The 19,030-nt window shown below is 35.1% G+C and overlaps 1 protein-coding gene across 1 annotated transcript in view; it reads left to right on the top strand.

The window, feature by feature from the left end:
• The first annotated feature begins 2,588 nt into the window (after positions 1 to 2,588).
• PDE11A (phosphodiesterase 11A) overlaps positions 2,589 to 19,030 on the top strand; it is a 1,463,629-nt gene continuing 1,447,187 nt past the window's right edge. The window contains exon 1 of the mRNA XM_053698495.1: positions 2,589 to 3,694. Within this exon, the coding sequence (XP_053554470.1) occupies positions 2,918 to 3,694 (777 nt within the window). The 5' untranslated portion in view covers positions 2,589 to 2,917. The remainder of the gene's footprint in view (positions 3,695 to 19,030) is intronic.

Genomic DNA, 19,030 nt, shown 5'->3' with positions numbered 1-19,030 from the left:
AGACAATAGGCTGCAAGGGAGAGATAAAGGGGGCTGGGGAGAGACAGTAGGCTGCAAGGGACAGATAAATGGGGCTGGGGAGAGACAATAAGGTGCCCGGGAGAGATGAAGGGGGCTGGGGAGAGACAATAGGCTGCAAGGAAGAGATAAAGGGGGCTGGGGAGAGACAATAGGGTTCAAGGGAGAGATAAAGGGGGCTGGGGAGCAGTGGCTTCACTAGGGGGTGCGGGGGGGCAGGCCGCACCCGGGTGACACCCTCCAGGGGGTGACACCAAAAGAATTTTTTTATTTTTTTTATTTTTTTTAATTTATTGAAATTCAAAGAAATACAATGTTAAGATGCATAGATTATTTTATTAGAGGCTGGCATTTGTGAACATTAGTGGGACTGGGGAAGTCGTAGACACACAATTTTTTTGCCCCTTGAGCCAGTGCTGCAATTTCAACAAATAGTTTTCACGGCTGCTTTTGCTTGTTTGTACTTTGCTCCTCCCCTGCCCAATTTCACTATGAATGTTGTGGGTGTGCCGTGGGGCTTGCAAAGTTGCGCTGCTAGCCTAAACCTGCCTGCCTATCTGTGCTCACTGCTCAGTGACATGCGGCCCAGGGCTGTGCACTGACGGACTTGGAACAGAGTCAGAGAGCAGAATTTTCATAGTTTGCGCACCTAAACCTTTTCTTCAGTGATTTATTTTAGAGTGCTCTGTTTATCTTTCATTTGATGCTCTGCTGAGCCAGGGAGCAGCTCTAGACATGAGCTTTATAATTAATGCAGTGCAGTTTACATATTTTGTATGTGTGTGTCTGAGTTTGTGTGTGTCTCAGTGTTTTTGTGTGTGTGTTTTTGTGTGTGTGTCTGAGTGTGTTTCCGAGTGTTTGTGTGTGCATCTGAGTATGTTTTTAAGTGTGTCTGAGTGTTTGTATGTGTGTTTGCCTGTGTTTTTGTGTGTGTCTGCTTTCTGTAGCAGACTGTCACATGATCAGAACCCCCAATCAGATTATATGAACTATCATATTTACCCACTATACTCCTACTTTATAAATTGTTATTGATCTGTTTTATTGTAACATATTACTTTGGCAACACATGTAATAATATCATGCTAATAAAGTATTCTTGACTTGACTTGACTTGGATATGGTCAGTGACCTGCAGCAGTTTGTTCCAGCTCCCTAACGTGTCTTTGTGTCAGGTTGTGTAGAGGTGTCAGCTGATATATAGCAATAGATGTGGGTAAATTCTCCTGTTTCCCTACAAAAAAACAACCCACAAAAGAAGATAGATAACATGTCAAAAACTACCTAATGTTATATATTTTACTAATGTTTGGATGATGAAACTGTTGTCCTTGAAACATGCTGTGACAAGTAATGCTTAAAATTGGGGATACCTATTATACAAACACAAATGAGTATTATATATTTATATCTGTATATAACTTAGATAGCTAGATATATACATATAATATAGATCAATAGATTGGATAGATTTGATAGTTAAATAGATAGATAGATAGATAGATAGATAGATGATAGATAAATAGAAGATAGATAGATGATAGATAGATAGAAGATAGATAGATAGATAGATGATAGATAGATGATAGATAGATAGATAGATAGATAGATAGATAGATAGATAGATAGATAGATAGATAGAAATGGGTATTATATATTTTATTTATATCTGTATATAACTTAGATAGCTAGATATATACATATAATATAGATCAATAGATAATATAGATTAGATAGTTAGTTAGATAGATAGATAGATAGATAGATAGATAGATAGATAGATAGATAGATAGATAGATAGATGATAGATAGATAGAAATGAGTATTATATATTTTAATTATATCTGTATATAACTTAGATAGCTAGATATATACATATAGATCAATAGATTAGATAGATTAGATAGTTAAATAGATAGACAGCTAGATAGATGATAGATGATAAATAGACAGACAGTCAGATAGATAGATAGATAGATAGATAGATAGATAGATAGATAGATAGATAGATATATGACAGATAGATTAGATAGATAGATAGATAGATCTATAGATAGGTAGATAGATATATAGATAGATAGATAGATAGATAGATAGATAGATAGATAGATAGATTGATAGATAGATGATAGATAGATAGATAGATTGATAGATTATAGATAGATAGATAGATTGATAGATAATAGATAGATAGATAGATGATAGATAGATAGATAGATGATAGATAGATAATAGATATATAGATAGATTGATGACAGATAGATAATAGATAGATAGAATATATAGATAGTTAGATAGATAGATAGATAGATAGATAGATAGATAGATAGATAGATAGATAGATAGATAGATAGATAGATAGATGATAGACACACATTGCGAATCTTCTTAGGTAACTAATAGTTACTTTATCACAAAACCACCAGATATGCCAATTCTACCTTAAATGCGCACAGGGAGAGGGAGGCAGTGACAGAGGCAGGGGCGGGCATTGGTCTGGGTTCTACTTTATGAGTGAAGGATACAGGGTCTGCTTAGCCGCCTACAGCAGCGCTCTTCAGCCTCGATGCTTATTAGGAAGCTCACAGCAAGCACGGCTGATCTGTCAGATTTGTTTTGTGCAAGATTCGAGTTAAGCACTTCCCAACCGCTAAGCGTTTCCTAAAAACTAAAAGGAATGTTAATCATTATAGTTTATTTATTTTTATTTCCTGCGATGCCTGACTGCTTCAGAATCCAGTGAGTGAGGGAATCCCCAGCATCAAGCCACTGAGAAGTACCGCAGGTGCACGGAGGCAAAACCTACATAATGCCCCTGCAAACTTGAGAAAGTCTGCCAGGTGGCGAAGGAAGCTGAGGGATTGAGTATATTAGGAAAGCAAAGGAAGGTCCTGTAGAGATGTCAGAGCCAGCGTTGGACTTCTCCAAAGTGGAAAGTTTTCTGGACAAACACCCAGATCTGTTTGAGGATTACCTGATCAGGAAGGGGAAGCACTGCATGGTAGAGAAGTGGCTCAAGAGAAACCAATTGAGCAAAACCCCTACTAACTCCAGTACTGATGACAAGAGCAAGGAGTGTTGGGGGAACCGCGGGGATGGGCTGCAGAGGAGGGCTTCACAGAAGGAGCTGAGGAAAAGTTTTGCTAGGTCAAAGGCCATTAATGTAAATAGGACTTATGATGAGCACGTTAACTCTAGAGCCCAGGAGCCCCTGACCAGCATGAGGAGGAGAGCTTTACTGAGAAAAGCCAGCTCCCTCCCACCTACTACTGCCCACATTTTGAGTGCCCTGCTGGAGTCCAGGGTCAGCATCCCCCAGTACCCTTCCACTGCCATTGACTACAAATACTACCTGAAGGAAAACAATGAGAGGGCTTTCTTCCTGGAGTTAGTTAAGGACATCTCTAATGAGCTCAACCTCACCAGCTTGTGCTACAAGATTCTTATCTTTGTTTGCATCATGGTGGATGCTGACCGTTGTTCCCTGTTTTTAGTAGAAGGCTCAGCCAATAAGAAGAGCTTGGTTTCCAAGTTCTTTGATGTCCATGCAGGGACCACCCTGTTACCCTCTTGCAGCATGGAGAACTCCAACGAAGTCCAGGTGCCCTGGGGCAAGGGCATCATTGGTTATGTAGCAGAGCATGGAGAGACTGTCAATATCCCTGATGCATATCAGGTTGGTCAGAACGGATGCTCTGTACTTGTTGTGTTTTAGGGATCGTTTGAGGTGGGCTGTATTAGTGTCGACTTTAGTCAGCAATTTCATTAACCCTTTTAGGCTTCATATAGTTCATTGCCATATCCAAAAAAATATTTGTTTTACACACATATAACAAAATGTGTCTCATCTCGAGGTTAATCAGTTTCACTTTAGCATATACAAGACAATAATAATAAAAATAATACATAACTGGTCGTTTTGACTCAAACTCTTAAAAGAATTTTAGTTTTTGTGTTCCTAATTGCTGTATTTTTCAAAGGGAAATCCTCAGTAATTACTGTAAGATAACTGTGCCAGGGACTCTCTATCATCAGCTTGACAGCTCTCGTGTTTGTGCATAAGTACTGGTAAAATACACTAATACTTTTTTTTTACACTGCAATTAAGTTTTTATTTTTACTATAATGATACAAATTGCTTTTTCTTACTATAGGGATTCAGGGTTACATAAGATATCTACAATTTGTCCATATATTTTATAGTTAAAAACTGTCAATGGATTGTGAATTGTACATAAACAAAATATTGACAGCACTCATATAAAATGTTTGTTTTCAGTTTTATAGTGACTAGTTGATAATGTTTAGAGCTGTTTTTGTGCTCTATAAATTTAAATGATAATTTTTGTTCTTAAAAGGGTGCTTGCATTTCATTCAGTCCACACTAATTAATTTCTATTCTACAAAGAAACTGCCTAAATTAAAGAAAACATTTATGCTTTGTAAGGTGTAGCCAAAATGTATTTGCTTTATCTGCATATTGTTTTGGCGAATGTTATATTAACCTGTAAATGGCCTAGAAAAATAGTTAAACTATTAAATGCTATATGAAATTAACTTTAAACAAACACATTCAAATAAAATATTGCTTTCTTTCTCTTTTTAAATATTTTTTTTTGTTTGGGGAAAATAGGAAAATATTTTGGCAGTTTGTTAGCCATCTTGTGAATTATGAAATATACCAAAAAGGTGACCAAAAATACAGTTATTGCTGTATAAGTCATTTATATCAGTTATGTAATTTCAGACATAATAGAAATGTATAATTGAATCATTACCTTTTGATGTTCTAGGAAGTTTTGCTTTCTAAACTTATACTGGACCTGTTGAACACTAAAAGCCTTTTGACCAATCCATACTCAGATTTTTTTGTTAATTGGATACATCTTAAATGCTCTGCTACCAAAATTCATATTTTTAGTATCACCCACTTCAGACATCATAAAAATATTTAACATAAATTGTATACATTTATCAGTGCATAGAGTAAATATATCAAGTTATCCATAGGTTACCAGAATACTTCAGACCTGGTTATATATACACACATGAGTATTACACTAAGCAATTACTTTTTATTGGGCTTACTATATAAATATATATATATATATATATATATATATATATATATATATATATATATATATATATATATATATATATATATATAAACAATAGATAGTTATAGCCCAGCACCATAAGTTTCAATACTGGCTTCCAGCTTGTGTGCTCGTTACTGTGGAGTATCAGCCACACTCCAAGAGATACAGTCCATATATGCAAAGTGTAACAGCACCACAGCACAGTCTTACTTCTTAGAGGTGAAAAATTCTTTTATTGAGGTACAACAACCATAAAAAGGCGACGTTTCGGACCTACATGGTCCTTATTCATGCATGTACACTCATGCTGTTACACTTTGCATATATGGACTATATATATATATATATATATATATATATATATATATATATATATATATATATATATATATATATATATATATATATATATATATATATATATATACATGAAATACTAAGCTGACATTTTGGATAACAGTGTCATGCACAGCTAGTATTTTTTCTATATGATATTTTGTATTCTGGAAATTGTTGCATGGGTGAAAATTAAAACTGGTGTCTAAAACTGGTTATTAAGGCAAATTGGTATAAAAACATACAGCTGCACGTGTTATATGAAAATATGAATGGAGGGAAGATATATGAGAGTTGGGCAATATGGAAAAGGGTCAATGATCTGTAATTACTGTTAGTCTATAATGTTATGTAAATGTGTAACTGATCATTACACTATAGCATAAATGCTAAACATTAGATCCTGCAAAGGGTATCACAGTCAGCTCATTTGTACATTTTTTAAAAATAATACTATATGGTTTTCTTGAGATAAGGGATACAATTATATTTTTATATGTTTTTCATAACTTTTCTGATGGTATTACATTAGTGAAGTCCTTGTGGTATAATAGATTTAAAGGGTCAGTCTAGTATAAATTAAACATTCATTATTCAGATTGGACTTTTCATTTTAATCAACTTTCCAATTTACTTTTATCATCAAATTTGCTTTTTTCTCTTGGTATTCTTAGTTTAAACTAAACATAGGAAGGCTCATATGCTAATTTCTAAGCCTTTGAGGGCTGCCTCTTATCACATGCTTTTAAATCTCTTTTCAACACAAAGAGACAGAAAGTACACGTGGGCCATATAGATAACACTGTGTTCAGGCACAGGGGGTTATTTAAAGGGACAGTATACTGTAAAATAGTTTTTCCCTTAATGTGTTTACAATTGCTTTTTTTACCAAATACAGATTAAAAAATGTATGAAAATTAGCTTTTTAAGTTTTATTTCTGTATATTAAAGCTCTGATTTTGTGTTTTGAAGCCACAGCCTAATAAAATAGGTTGAGCTTGTAGGTATAATCAGATCTCATTACTGTATCACATTGTGCACATATACCTGCTTCTTTATCTTATATCTGTCCTTAAAACAATCACCAGTACTTTGAGAGAACAATGGAAAATAAACATTTTATTACCTTATCTCTGCTTTATCACACTGGGAGTGTAATTTCTTCTGCTGGCTGTGTTTACAAAGCTTATCTATAGCTGGTACGCGCGGCCACAAACTTTCAGAATAGGTGGGGATACCACATGCTAAATTAACAATTTCAAATGCCAATATAAGGGTAAAGGAGCTACTTGTAAACAATTTAATACACTCCAGCAGGTAAAGTGGATCATTGGGAACAAATCAAAGGGGAGAATTTTTTTGAGTAAACTGTCCCTTTAAGATTTAGCACAAAACAATGCTACATTTAAGACAATAGATAATAAACAGTCACAGTCAGGTGATCAGGGGGCTGGAAGAAGGTTCCTAGATACAAGGTAATCACAGAGGTAAAAAGTACATTAATATAATAACTGTGTTGGTTATGCAAAACTGGGGAATGGGTAATAAAGGTATTATCTATCTTTTAAAACAATAACAATTTTATGGTAGACTGTCCCTTTAACATTTTGTCACAGAGTATCTAAATAGAAATCAGCCATTCAGAAAAAAAATTGATGGCTGAAAAAGGAAAATAGTGTACTGGATTTAACTATAGTTAAACAGACATGAAACCCATTTTTTTTCTTTCATGATTTAGGTAGAACATACAATTTTAAACACCTTTCCAGTTTACTTCCATTATCAAATGTATTTCATTCTCTTGGTATTATTTGTTAAAAGAACAGAAATGCACTACTGGTTTCTAACTGAACACATGGGTGAGCCAATGACAATATATATATATATATATATATATATATATGCAGCCACCAATCAGCAGCTAGAACTTAGGTTCTTTGCTGCTCCTGAGCTTTCCTAGATAAACCTTTCAGCAAAGGATAACAAGAGAAGGAAGCAAATTAAATAATATAAGTAAATTGGAAAGTTGTTTTACATTGTATGCTCTGTCTAAATCATGAATGTCTAATCATGACTTTACTGTCCCTTTATTGTTCACCTGATATAGTTTAATTTGTGTACTGATGTGAAGTATTAACCCTTAGACCCAATTGTTGTAGACCATTGTGGATGGAAAGTTGTATAGACGTCATTTTATTCTTAGACCTAGACAGCACAATGTCTTGATCCAGCCCTGGACCTGTGCATGAGAAAAAATAAGATTATTTAGCTCTGTATCAAAAGATTGACTATTTTACTGGAGTTTTTATTTTCTTTGAACATTTGGTTTATCCATGATCTTCTTAAACATGTTTTGATTTTTTTTTTTTGGTTATGATTTTCAAAATGTCAGTATGTTTGGGTAATAACTTGTAGTGGGTTTATAAATTCTTTACAAAGGTTCAGAAAGTCAACAGACCTAGGAAAATAGGGGGTTGGAGGGAAATTTGAAGTAAGTAGATCACTCCAAAGTATTTGCAAATACAACTATTATTTGGATTTGTCTATAATATAAATAGATGTATAATAACAATAAGAACAACAACATAGGTAATTGTTTTCAATTCCTACTATTAAAGGACCATTAAATACAGCAGAATTGCATAATTGACAAACGCATAACAAAAAGACAATGCGATAAAACTTAGGGCCCAATGATCTAAAGCTAAATTATCTAACAAGTCTCGTCATTATTGTAAGGTCTCTTGATGTGAAATAAAGACACATACATTACAATATAATGATCAAAAAAGCCCCAAAGATTTTGCAATATGTCTCTCCATGCAGGCAAGTTTTTGATCATCAGTTCTCCATTTATTTAGCAGTGGATGCTGTTTCGGAGCCCCATCGTTTCAGGTCCGCCTGAAACGGAAGTTAAGAAGCAGCGTTCATAAGACCGTTGCTCCTTACCTTTTAGGTGGCAGACTGAAATCATCCCGATCCGATTGTGATGATTGACGGCCCCTGCTAGCGGCCGATTGGCCTCCAGTGAGCAAAGGGCGGCATTGCACAAGCATTTCACTAGAAATGCTTGTGCAACGTTAAACGCTATCAGCATTTAGCGAGGTTGAGCGAACATGATTCGCTACAGCCACAAACTGTAATATGGGGAAATTTATGCATATTAGAGTCAACACCAACATGTTTATTAAAATAACCATGTTGGCTGTGCAAAACTGGGGAATGGGTAATAAATGTATTATCTATCTTTTTAAACAATAACATTTTTAAAAGTTGACTGTCCCTTTAACATTTTTAAAACAAATTAACATCCTTTTTACTGCAATAGTTTTTCAATAGCCAAACTCCACGCACAATTTGCCTTATTTGGAGGAGCCAATCTAGGCTTTAGTACACAGATAAAAAGGCTAGCCATGGTCATAAAGTTAGTATAACAGTACATATATATATATATATATATATATATATATATATATATATATATATATGTATATATATATATATAAATATCAGAGTGAACATTAAGAAATCAGCAGGGTGCATTTCAAGGTTGGAGAAATTGCTCAGCGTTTAGAGCTATATTATATGAAAAGGGGGCAAAATAAATTATTAAAATATGTTTTAAAAGGAGGCAAGCTATTTTGTGCTCCAGTCGCACACTAACTTCGCTAGATTGATGCTTTTTGAAAGTAAAAAGTTGGCTGGAGAGCGAAAACCCGACGCACACTTAAAGTTCAACTTTGCATTTAGCAACCATGTTAACGTATACTCCCATGGAACACGCTAAACCCGACATTAAATATGAATATTTCACATTCCAATGCTCTTTACATAGAAGAATATGTTCTATTTATTGTTAAATATATATTTATATATATATATATATATATATATATATATACAGTATCTCACAAAAGTGAGTACACCCCTCACATTTTTGTAAATATTTTATTATATCTTTTCATGTGACAACACTGAAGAAATGACACTTTGCTACAATGTAAAGTAGTGAGTGTACAGCCTGTATAACAGTGTAAATTTGCTGTCCCCTCAACAAAAACTCAACACACAGCCATTAATATCTAAACCGTTGGCAATAAAAGTGAGTACACCCCTAAGTGGAAATGTCAAAATTGGGCCCAAATTGTCAATATTTTGTGTGGCCATCATTATTTTCCAGCACTGCCTTAAAGGGACAGTCTACCATAGATAGAATTGTTATTGTTTTAAAAGATAGATAATCCCTTTATTACCCATTCCCCAGTTTTGCACAGCCAACATGGTAATATTAATATACTTTTTACCTCTGTGATTACCTTGTATCTAGGAACCTTCTTCCAGCCCCCTGATCACATGACTGTAACTGTTTATTATCTATTGTCTTAAATTTAGCATTGTTTTGTGCTAAATCTTAAATAACCCCCTGTGCCTGAACACAGTGTTATCTATATGGCCCATGTGTACTTTCTGTCTCTTTGTGTTGAAAAGAGATAAAAAAGCATGTGATAAGAGGCAGCCCTCAAAGGCTTAGAAATCAGCATATGAGCCTTCCTATGTTTAGTTAAAACTAAGAATACCAAGAGAAAAAAATCAAATTTGATGATAAAAGTAAATTGTAAAGTTGATTAAAATTAAAAGCCCTATCTGAATAATGAAAGTTTAATTTATACTATATAGACTGTCCCTTTAACCCCCTTGGGCATGGAGTTCACCAGAGCTTCACAGGTTGCTACTGGAGTCTTCTTCCACTCCTCCATGACGACATCACGGAGCTGGTGGATGTTAGAGACCTTGCGCTCCCCCACCTTCCATTTGAGGATGCCCCACAGATGCTCAATATGGTTTAGGTCTGGAGACATGCTTGGCCAGTCCATCACCTTTACTTTCAGCTTCTTTAGAAAAGCAGTGGTCGTCTTGGAGTAGTGTTTGAGGTCGTTATCATGTTGGAATACTGCCCTGCGGCCCAGTTTCCGAAGGGAGGGGATCATACTCTGCTTCATTATGTCACAGTACATGTTGGTATTCATGGTTCCCTCAATGAACTGCAGCTCCCCACTGCTGGCAGACCCAGACTATGACACTCCCACCACAATGCTTGACTGTAGGCAATACACACTTGTCTTTGTACTCCTCACCTGGTTGCAGCCACACACACTTCACACCATCTGAACTAAATAAGTTTATCTTGGTATCATCGGACCACAGGACATGGTTCCAGTGATACATGTCCTTAGGCTGCTTGTCTTCAGCAAACTGTTTGCAGGTTTTCTTGTGCATCATCTTTAGAAGAGGCTTCCTTCTGGGATGACAGTCATGCATACCAATTTGATGGAGTGTGCGGCTTATGGTCTGAGCACTGACAGGCTGACCCCCCACACCTTTAACTTCTGCAGCAATGCTGGCAGCACTCATACGTCTATTTCCCAAAGACAACCTCTGGATATGACTCTGAGCACATGCACTCAACTTCTTTGGTCGACCATGGCAAGGCCTGTTCTCAGTGGAACCTGTCCTGTGAAAGCGCTGTATTGTCTTGCCCACCGTGCTGCAGCTCAGTTTCAGGGTCTTGGCAATCTTCTTATAGCTTAGGCCATCTTTATGTAGAGCAACAATTCTTTTTTTTCAGATCCTCGGAGAGTTCTTTGCCATGAGGTTCCATGTTGAACTTCCAGTGACCAGTATGAGAGAATGTGAGAGCGATAACACCAAATTTAACACACCTGCTCCCCATTCACACCTGAGACCTTGTAACACTAATGAGTCACATGATACCGGGGAGGGAAAATGGCTAATTGGGTCCAATTTGGACTTTCCACTTAGGAGTCTACTCACTTTTGTTGCTAATGGTTTAGACATTAATGGCTGTGTGTTGAGTTATTTTGAGGGGACAACAAATTTACAGTTATACAGGCTGTACACTCACTACTTTACATTGTAGCAAAGTGTAATTTCTTCAGTGTTCTCACATGAAAATATATAATAAAATATTTACAAAAATGTGAGGGGTGTACTCACTTTTGTGAGATACTGTATATATATATATATATATATATATATATATATGTGTGTGTGTGTGTGTTGAAGCCATTTGCAGGCCTTTTTTTGTCAAACACCTCATACCATCTATCTTTGAGCCCATTTAAAAAAAAATATTTTTATCAGACAGTGTTTATATGAGTGTAACTGTACTTTTACATGTATTCATGATCTGTTGTATGCAACTTTTTTTTCTTCCCCTAACCTTTATGCAAGCTCTCATGTTAAATTTGATTGCACTCGAGTGAATGCGTTTACCTTCAACTCGTAATACGTGCGCTATTTCCATTGCACGCAAAAAGCAGAGAAAACATGACATCGCTTGTGCGCTACAGTTAAAAAAATTGCTTCATACTTTCATTGTTTATTTTCCCCCCTTTTTATGTGATTTATTTAAGTCTGAAAATTGTGGGGTTTCTAGTTCTAGGAAGTTAAAGTCCACATGGCAAGCTTTGCCTAACCCTGCCACATATCTGTCCCTAATTAGCTTCAGCACAGTTGATCTGTGAAGGAACTGCAAAACAAAGAAGATTTTGTTAACACAACGATTCCCTCAGTATATGAATTTATTGACAGACTGCAGCAAATGGCTTTTTCAGTTGTTGCTGTTTACATACCGGATCATAAATAAAAAAAAAGTGCAAAAAAAAAAAGTCGACAAACCTTTCTTCCGTCTTTTTTTTTTTAATTGTGTACATTTAATAAGACCATTTAGAGGTACTAAATCTGCTGCTTACCAGTTATTTTGAAAAGCCCCTTCCAGATGAAATATAATAAAGAAACAGTACTGCAATAAATTAAGGATACAATGTAAGATTACTAGAGTTTAGGATACTATACAATACTTGTTAATATTTGCGAAACGCTAGGACTGACCATTGGAACAAATTAAGGAGACTTTCATTCATGAAGTATAAAATACTTCATGCAGAAAGCTCCTTTATTTGTTTCAAGTGTTCGCCGCACTGAGCTGCTCAGGCAGCCCACGGCAGAACGCTCTTTTTCTAAGAGGTGGCGTTTCCACCTCTTAGCAAATAGCGTGTGGGAAATCCAGCGTCAAGCCAGATTTCAAGCATGGCTATTGGCTAAGAGGTGAAAAGTCACCTCTCAGCAAAACAGCGTTCTGCCGTGGGCTGCCTGAGCAGCTCAGTGCGGCGAACACTTGAAACAAATAAAGGAGCTTTCTTCATGAAGTATTTTATACTTCATGACTGAAAGTCCCCTTTATTTGTTCCAATGGTCAATCCTTGCTTTTCACAAATGCTAGGATTGACTTTCACTTTAAATGCAGAATATGAAAATGCTCCATGTATCTTTATTTTATAGTGAGTGATGCTGAGATATAGTTAATAAATATTACTAGCTTTGGGGAAGGGTTGCCAGCTGCCCTCCTTACATTGAGCTGGTATGTGTTGTTCTAATCAGACCTCAGACCAGACCTCATAGACCTGACATTCCTATGTGCCCATATCTGACTATATATCAAACCACATTGCCTGCAGCACCTGTCAGTTTTATGCCCATGTCCAGATTAAAACCATTGTCTGAAGATCCTGTCATCTATGTACCCACATCAGACCACAAATCAGACCCATGGACAGTGCACACTGTCTGTGTTTTTTTGTTTTATATTTTAATGGTCAGCCAGTGGAAATGCTGGAATGTCTATTTAACAACTATGTAGTCCTGCTTATTCCCCACACTCTTTTCACATGTCAAAGCTGATTTCTCAAAGCTAATTAAATATATCAAAAATGATTAATTCTTTAAAAGCTTCAATTTTGTTGTAAAGTGAATTCTTAAAGAAAGTACTGCTAGCTAGGAAATCTGAGCATGTCACCTGATCAGGGCTTGTATGAGAAATGTATTGTATATAATTATAAAGAAACTGTAAGCCTTAGAGGCATGTATTGGAACAGGAATAATGCTAGAGCAACTAGATTGTACTTATTCATACACTGTACTCAAATAATAAGTATGTACAAACTGCAAGAGGTCTCTCAAGCACAGTAAAAATGCAGTGAATACAATTTATTCTGCAGTTACCTGTATACTGTATGCAGACCTATTTCAGTGTTATTCTCAGTATTTTGGGATATGTGGGAAACTATTGTGTTTATATCAAGATGTCGTTCCCTCCTGGAACTCTAACACTAACGTGTCACAGTATGTGGCAAAAGGTGTAATAGAAAATCTGTGAAAATTGGTTTGAAATTGTTTAATAGGAAATAGGAAAGTCAAAATTAGACCTGCATGATTCTGGTAGAGCATGTCATTTTAAGTCACTATTATCTTCACTTCTGTTTTCAAATTTACTTTGTTTTCTTGGTATAATTTGTTGAAAAATAATATTTACATATCCTACACTACCGGGAGCTAGCTGGTGATTAGTGGCTACACTTATTTGTCCTTCATCATTGGCTCAGCAGATGTGTTCAGCTAGCTCCCAGTAGTTCATTGCTGCTTTGGAGTTGACTTTATTGATGTGCTTAATTAAAAAAAAAAAAAAAAAACAACAACTAAAATGCACAATAAAAAGACAATGCAAATTTCAAATTATCAGATTTTTTTTTGGAGAAATTTCATATATTGATTCATTTCATCTGCCCAATTTACTATGGGAAAGCCATAAGCAAATCATATACGTACATGCTGTGAACCCTTGCACATGCTCAGTAGGAGCTGGTGCCTTAGAAAGTCTGCATATAAAAAGACAGAACAAATTGATAATGGAAGTAAATTGGAAACTTGTTTAAAATTGCATCCTCTTTATGAAACATGGAAGTTTCATTTTGTCTCTTCCAGTTACTATATACAATCAATGGCAAAGGGAACATTTGATTTATGATGTGCTGAAGGCTGATCAATAGCTGCACACATGCACTCTGTAGCAGTTATGATTGTCTTATATGTGTGCGCCTGTGTGCAAACACTGGCTTAATATCTACCAAATGACAAGGTCTTAGTAGTATTTGTATTTCTATGTCTATGTTTATATAAATAAATGTATAGAAAAAAACGTTTTTTAGTTTTTAAAGAATTTTCATAGAATAATATCTTAAAATTATTAAGTTCTAATTCAAAAATAAAAATAAAAAATAATAATAAAAAAAAAATATACAAAGATTATTGGTTAAAAATAATATTCTTTTATTAGAATCAATATAAAACAGTCAGTCGAAATTGCTTAATCTTAAAGTGGTTATGTGAGAAAGTTGGTACCAACCAATTGTATTGAGGTGTAGCTAAAATTAGTATATGATATATGTGTGTAAAATTAGCAAGTCCAGTTTATACCTTGGTAGGTATTTAAAAATACTTTTTGTAAAAGATTTGGCTTTTCGCTCATAAAATGCACCAAAGGTAGAAAATAAGGTATAATTGGTAGAAATACAGTTGTTAGAGATCGTTGTTGAAGACAACTATTGACACCTGGTTCAACAATAGGTGTTTATTTTCAGCCTTTTTGAAATAAGCCTTTTTGTGATATGACCAAAAGATTTAGGCTAGGTGTTTGAGCCGTTTTCTGTATGTCACAGTAATTATATCACAATAGTTATTGAACACTTAGTTTGTCTTTTGCGATATTATTAATCAACAGACTTTGAATAAGGTACCTTATTTGCAGTTCCAAGTCATATAAGAAGGTTCTTGCGTGTCCAAAAATGAGGTATAGATGAGAAACTTTCTTTGTCCTTTCAAAGTTTCTAGGAGCGCTTGTTGCAGCGTGTATGTCTCCTGTGAAAGTTGCCTCTGTCACTTCCGTGTCCGGTCTTGACACGCCCACCAAATGCGAGATTGACAGATAGGTAAAGAGCAAGGTTTCTCCAGTGCAGTGTAAGCAGTCTGTATCCAAGGTGATCAGTAAGCAGTCTGTATCCAAAGCAACGCGTTTCAGCTCCAAAGAGCCTTTCTCAAGCTTCTGTCAGACCTGCTTAGAATCCTATCTTTTATACCTTTGTTCCTGATTGAGTAAATTGTTTAATTGTTTTATTGAAGCATTGTCAAAGCCAATATCATTTCTGTGTGTGGTTTTCAATATGCTTAAAAGCCGCTATAGAGTATTCATATATTCTTATTAGAAAAAAATATAATAAAATAAATCAACAACTAAATAAATAATTTTAGTAAAAAACTGGAATAGTTCTCTTTTTTCCTTTGTTGAAAAGATATTTTTTATATTTATATTGGTACTATACTGTGTGTGGTTTCAATATGTTTAAAAGCCACTTTAGATTAAGTAAATAATTATAGTGAAAACTGGAATAGAATCGGTTGGCTTAGTTCTCTTTTTTCCTTTGTTGAAAAAATAACTGCTACTAAAACTATTTATTCAGATGACTTGGGGTATCTGATTTTTATGTGAAGTATTATCTACCACCAGCGCATAGATTTTTAGTTGTTTAATCATAAACACATGCACTCTGTGCCTCTAGTAGCAGAGGGCTTCCTAAATACACGCTGAGGGGCATATTTATCAAAGCGTCAACTGAAAATACGCTTGAATCCCGTGTCGTATTTGTCGCAAGATTGATCCGCCGTAGTTATCAAAGCGTCAAGATCATCAAATGTTGAAATTTGTGACGTAATATACGCTCCCGCGATCTCAATCCGACGCAGATCGATGCTTGTATCATTACAGATGTTTCCAATTCAGATTCGACTTTATTTGACCCTTTTCCAAATTTATCAAACATTTAACAGGTACGCTTGCGTCTATTCCGACGCAGCGTACCTAGTTTTCAATCCACCACCATTGAGGCCGCTGATGCCATCGAAATCAATGGGAGTCTGAAAACACAGAAAGCTTATGTTCAATGCTGCAAGAAAATTAAGTATATTACATAATAAAAGTAAATTAGAAACTCTATTAAAATTGTATACCCTTTCTAAAACAAACAATATTATTGCTACACATTTGGTGCAGTAGTAGATATAGGGATAAAAATAAAAAATACATTACTACTTGTGAAAAATCTATCTGCACCATGTTTAAAGGGTCATGAAACCCAAAAATTTTCTTTCATGATTTAAAAAGAGCATGCAATTTTTAACAACTTTCTAATTTACTTCTATTATCTAATTGGTTTTATTCTCTTGATATTCTTTGTTGAAAAGCATATCTAGATAGGCTCAGTAGCTGCTGATTGGTTGCTGCACTTAGAAGCCTTGTGTGATTGGCTCACTAATGTACATTTCTATTTCTTCCATAAAGGATATCTAAAAAATGAAGCTTAATAAATAATAGAAGTAAATTGGAATGTTGTTTGAATTTTTATTCTCTATCTGAATCATGAAAGAAAAAATAGGGTTTAGTGTCCCTTTAAGCCATGTAATACAAGTCACACTCTCCACTTTGCACCAATTTTGACGCAACACTTTTTGCACCAATTATGACACAAACTCCTAACAACCCACACAATAGTGAATTTTTCAACAATTTTTGGAATATAATGATTTATGACATCAGCCAATCTGATTCAAATATGCATTTTAAACTATCACTAATGAATCAAATTGCTCGATACTTGTGTCATTGTGTCATTGATCACTCATTAGAACTTGTAAGTGCCATTTGTTACATTGTGTATTATACTTTGAAAGTATGTATATGTGAAATTAGTATTAAAGATAAACATTGATGCTGACATTAGGACACACAGTGTAATATTTTAGAAAATGATTTTAAAATTCGAATTGATGTTTGATTCAAAGGGATAGCTCACATAACATTAAACTGTCATGATTCAGATACAGCAGAAATTAAAATCACCTCTTTACTGTCATGCTATTTTCAATGTATTTCTTCCTTCTCTTGTGGTTTATCACATCATTTAGATGTAATTGTAATGAAGCAATTGCCATCTTTAATTTACTGACTAGAGTACTTTATTAGAAGAGTTTTCTCTTTTTAGAAAAATATTTGCTTGTCATTTGTTTGAGTAAACAAATGTCCCTTTATGATGTGTAAATTTCAATCCTAAAACCACTTTCAGCCACCAATCAGCAAGCGCTACTCAGGTGCTGAACCAAAAATGGGCAGGCTCCTAAGCTTATATACCTGCTTTTCAAATAAAGATACAAAGATAACGAAGAAAATTTAAACAATAGGAGTAATTTAGAAAGTTGCTTAAAATTGCATGCTCTTTCTGAATCAAGAAAGAAAATAATTGGATTTCATATTCCATATAAAATCATGTGTCATGGAGGCCTCATGATTTTCGGCGTTAACTAGATTTTGTTATTTATTTTTTTTACCAATTTGGTTTTTGGATTTTAATGTGTAGCAGGGGACCAGGGACTCTAAATTTGAACTATCCTTTGTGGTGGCAGCATTTGGAATTATAGATGCAGAGTGGTTATAAGAGGGAGTTTTATACTTTCTGGAGCTAGAATAGTTTAGAAAGTGTTTTGTTTACGCTTTCATCCCCTTATCTCAGTCACAGTCATGCCTGCAGTCTGATCAGGAGAGGCGTACGTCACACTATGGAAGCTCTAATCTCTGTTGCAAGACTATAATAAAAAGTCTGGCACATCTTGGCGTGTGCCTTCCTCATATACCACCCTCAATGCTGGATTTTTAGGTGGTTAAAGCGCCACATCACTATTTCTAGACCATTGAGAGTCATGTGTCCTGTCTAGTTAACAATGCAGGTATTTTACTTCATCATTTTCATATACAGTCTTTTCTGAAAGTAATAATAATAAAAATACATTTCTTAAGGGTACTTCATAGAGCACAAAACTTTTAAACTAAGAGATTAAGATTGCTGTTAAAGTGAGTTTGGATTATTGCATACTTGTTTTGACTAGAGCATTAGTTCCCATAGCTTGCCCAAAATTGTTCATCTTTTACCTGCAAGCTACACAAAACCTGATTATTATTTAAACAAGAAAGGACCCAACCACTTCAAAACAAACAGTCTTAACGAGGCTCTGAGCGATATGCAGAGACAGGCAACAGATGTTCCTTTCAGATCATTGTTAACAGTCCACAATGCAACACTTTAAAAATTAATAGAAAGGGACAGTGTCATTTTGTCACTGTTGTTAATGATGATGCAGGTGTTTGATTTGCCATTCAGGGAAAGGATAGCATTTTAACAAGATACCACACTTTACCTTAATAGTTACAATGCAGACAAAGTAATATTGTGGAGTCAGAAATATAGATAGTGAGTTTCTGGAATACAAGAAGGACAAACATTTTACCATGACCCTTTATGAGAATGTTCAAAATAGTTTTAATATTTAAGTTTCTATTTTAAAATGCAAAAGGAGCACTGTTTTTTTTATATAAAGAACACTCTGTATTTTTCTCCAACTTAGCTTTGTGAAGGGTAGTAGGCCAGGTTAGATAGATTTGTCAAATACAGGAGTAGAACATAAGAGGTTGATTGTGAAGCTGAATAGTGAGAAGAAGCTTCCATCCTCCCTACCTGCTATTGAGTTTGTCACGCTCGGATGAGCAGGTTCTGGGGTATGGAGCTTAGCAAGGTGGTGGCAGGCTTAGGACTGTCTTGAATACTGAAAGGGGC

This window comes from Bombina bombina, chromosome 1 (genome assembly GCF_027579735.1).
Source record: "Bombina bombina isolate aBomBom1 chromosome 1, aBomBom1.pri, whole genome shotgun sequence".
Classification (NCBI taxonomy): Eukaryota; Metazoa; Chordata; class Amphibia; order Anura; family Bombinatoridae; genus Bombina; species Bombina bombina.
This window is presented reverse-complemented; position numbering and strand designations above follow the sequence as displayed.